Source organism: Galeopterus variegatus, unplaced genomic scaffold, assembly GCF_000696425.1.
Source record: "Galeopterus variegatus unplaced genomic scaffold, G_variegatus-3.0.2 Scaffold482, whole genome shotgun sequence".
In the NCBI taxonomy this organism is placed as follows: domain Eukaryota; kingdom Metazoa; phylum Chordata; class Mammalia; order Dermoptera; family Cynocephalidae; genus Galeopterus; species Galeopterus variegatus.
The window spans coordinates 140,535-142,041 of record NW_007726593.1 but is presented as its reverse complement, the minus strand read 5'-3'; the positions used below and the strand labels follow the sequence as shown (position 1 = coordinate 142,041).

At 34.2% G+C, this 1,507-nt stretch overlaps 1 protein-coding gene across 1 annotated transcript in view; it reads right to left on the bottom strand.

Moving 5' to 3' along the window:
- LOC103587716 (ryanodine receptor 2-like) overlaps window positions 1-1,507 on the bottom strand; it is a gene marked incomplete at its 5' end in the record, with an annotated part of 226,133 nt that overhangs the window by 103,844 nt on the left and 120,782 nt on the right. Inside the window, one exon of the mRNA XM_008569236.1 lies at window positions 278-461. Coding sequence (XP_008567458.1) covers window positions 278-461 — 184 coding nt within the window. The remainder of the gene's footprint in view (window positions 1-277; window positions 462-1,507) is intronic.

The window sequence follows — 1,507 nt, the reverse complement described above, 5'->3', positions numbered from 1 at the left end:
TAACCAACATGAAGCTTACGAATGACCAGATGATGGCTGAGCAGACAGTAAATGTCCCTTGCCAGGGCAGTGACAAATTTCATCCTTTGAAATGAATACTAATTGATAGAGAAATAATAAGGTCCAAATTCCTCCAAGGCCTGTTTCCCCTGTTCAGTAATACACCTGCTCCTCTATACCTCAAAATGCAAAGATGTCAAATACATAAAGAATTTTTCCCACCAACAAGTTGTTTTTCCAAGAGAACCAGAAAGAAATGAGCTTGGTAGAGACACACCTCTTCCTGGAAGAGATTCTGCCGATTCTTTAGGGCTCTTAATCGGTTTTGCTTGTCTTCGTGTTCCAAGTGCTCATCTGGGGGGTGGAAGTAGCCAATCAGGTCCTGCAGACTTAGACTTACAGACTCAATAGGTAAGTCCACCGGGGAAGACTTCACCTTCTTACTGAGAGCATCAAGGCCCCTAAAAAAGAATAGCGAACAAGTCTCTGTGGCAGTGAATTCACGATTTTCTTATTTTTTTTTTCACTTATAGATGATTTCACAGTGTTACTCTCTCCTTATACCACTGTAAAGGGAACATATAATCAGCCTCTTCCTCAAGCAGCAATAATGAATACATTCATATCACAAATTGTGTATCATGCATCTAAATATAATGTTACATTATAAAAACCAGCATCGAGAGCTGCTCATCTAGAGCAAAACCTAATAGACAAAAGGACCATTGTCTACAAAACCAAGTCTAAATATTTAGAAGCCAGCTGATTTTCATTTGAAGGCATAGTTTAAGGCTGTATCTTCCCTGATTCATAATCCTAACATTTGCCTGTTGTTCATTTGTTTTTCAAAAAGAAATTCTTAAGTTTTGCTATCATTGACACTAGCCTGCCACTCTGTTTAATTCCTGCAGTTAAAAAATACATTCTAATTAGGTTATTTTAGAAAATTTGCTTCTTCATTGGTTTATAATACATTAAAATGCTTTTCTATTATCTGAAAGAAGTGCATTTAAAAATTATGTGAAGAAACAACTTCATAATATACTTTCTAGCCTTTAAAGAAAAACATTTTACTTGGATATAAAGGCATTAATTTGTTGGGCTTACAGAGATTGTCGGTTTCAAAACTTCTAGCTTTGAATGTGTCTGAAAAGCACTTTTTTATGATATTTGTAAATCAAAATTATACCAAAACACAATATTTATTATACATAAAAACATAAAACAGATGCCATAAAAGAATGGGAAAATACCTCTTTATCAAATTGAATAAAAAGCAAGACCCAACTACACACTGCTAAAAGAAATGCACTTTAAATATAAAGACACAAATAGATTAAAGAACATACAGTGCTAATATCAAAAGAAAAGAGAGAGTTACTTACAATGGCTGTACTAACATCACACAAAGTAGGTGTCACACCAAACAATGTTACCAGGGATAAAGAAGGTAATTTCATAATGTTAAACTGGTCAATTTATCAAAAGAACACAATCTTAAACATGT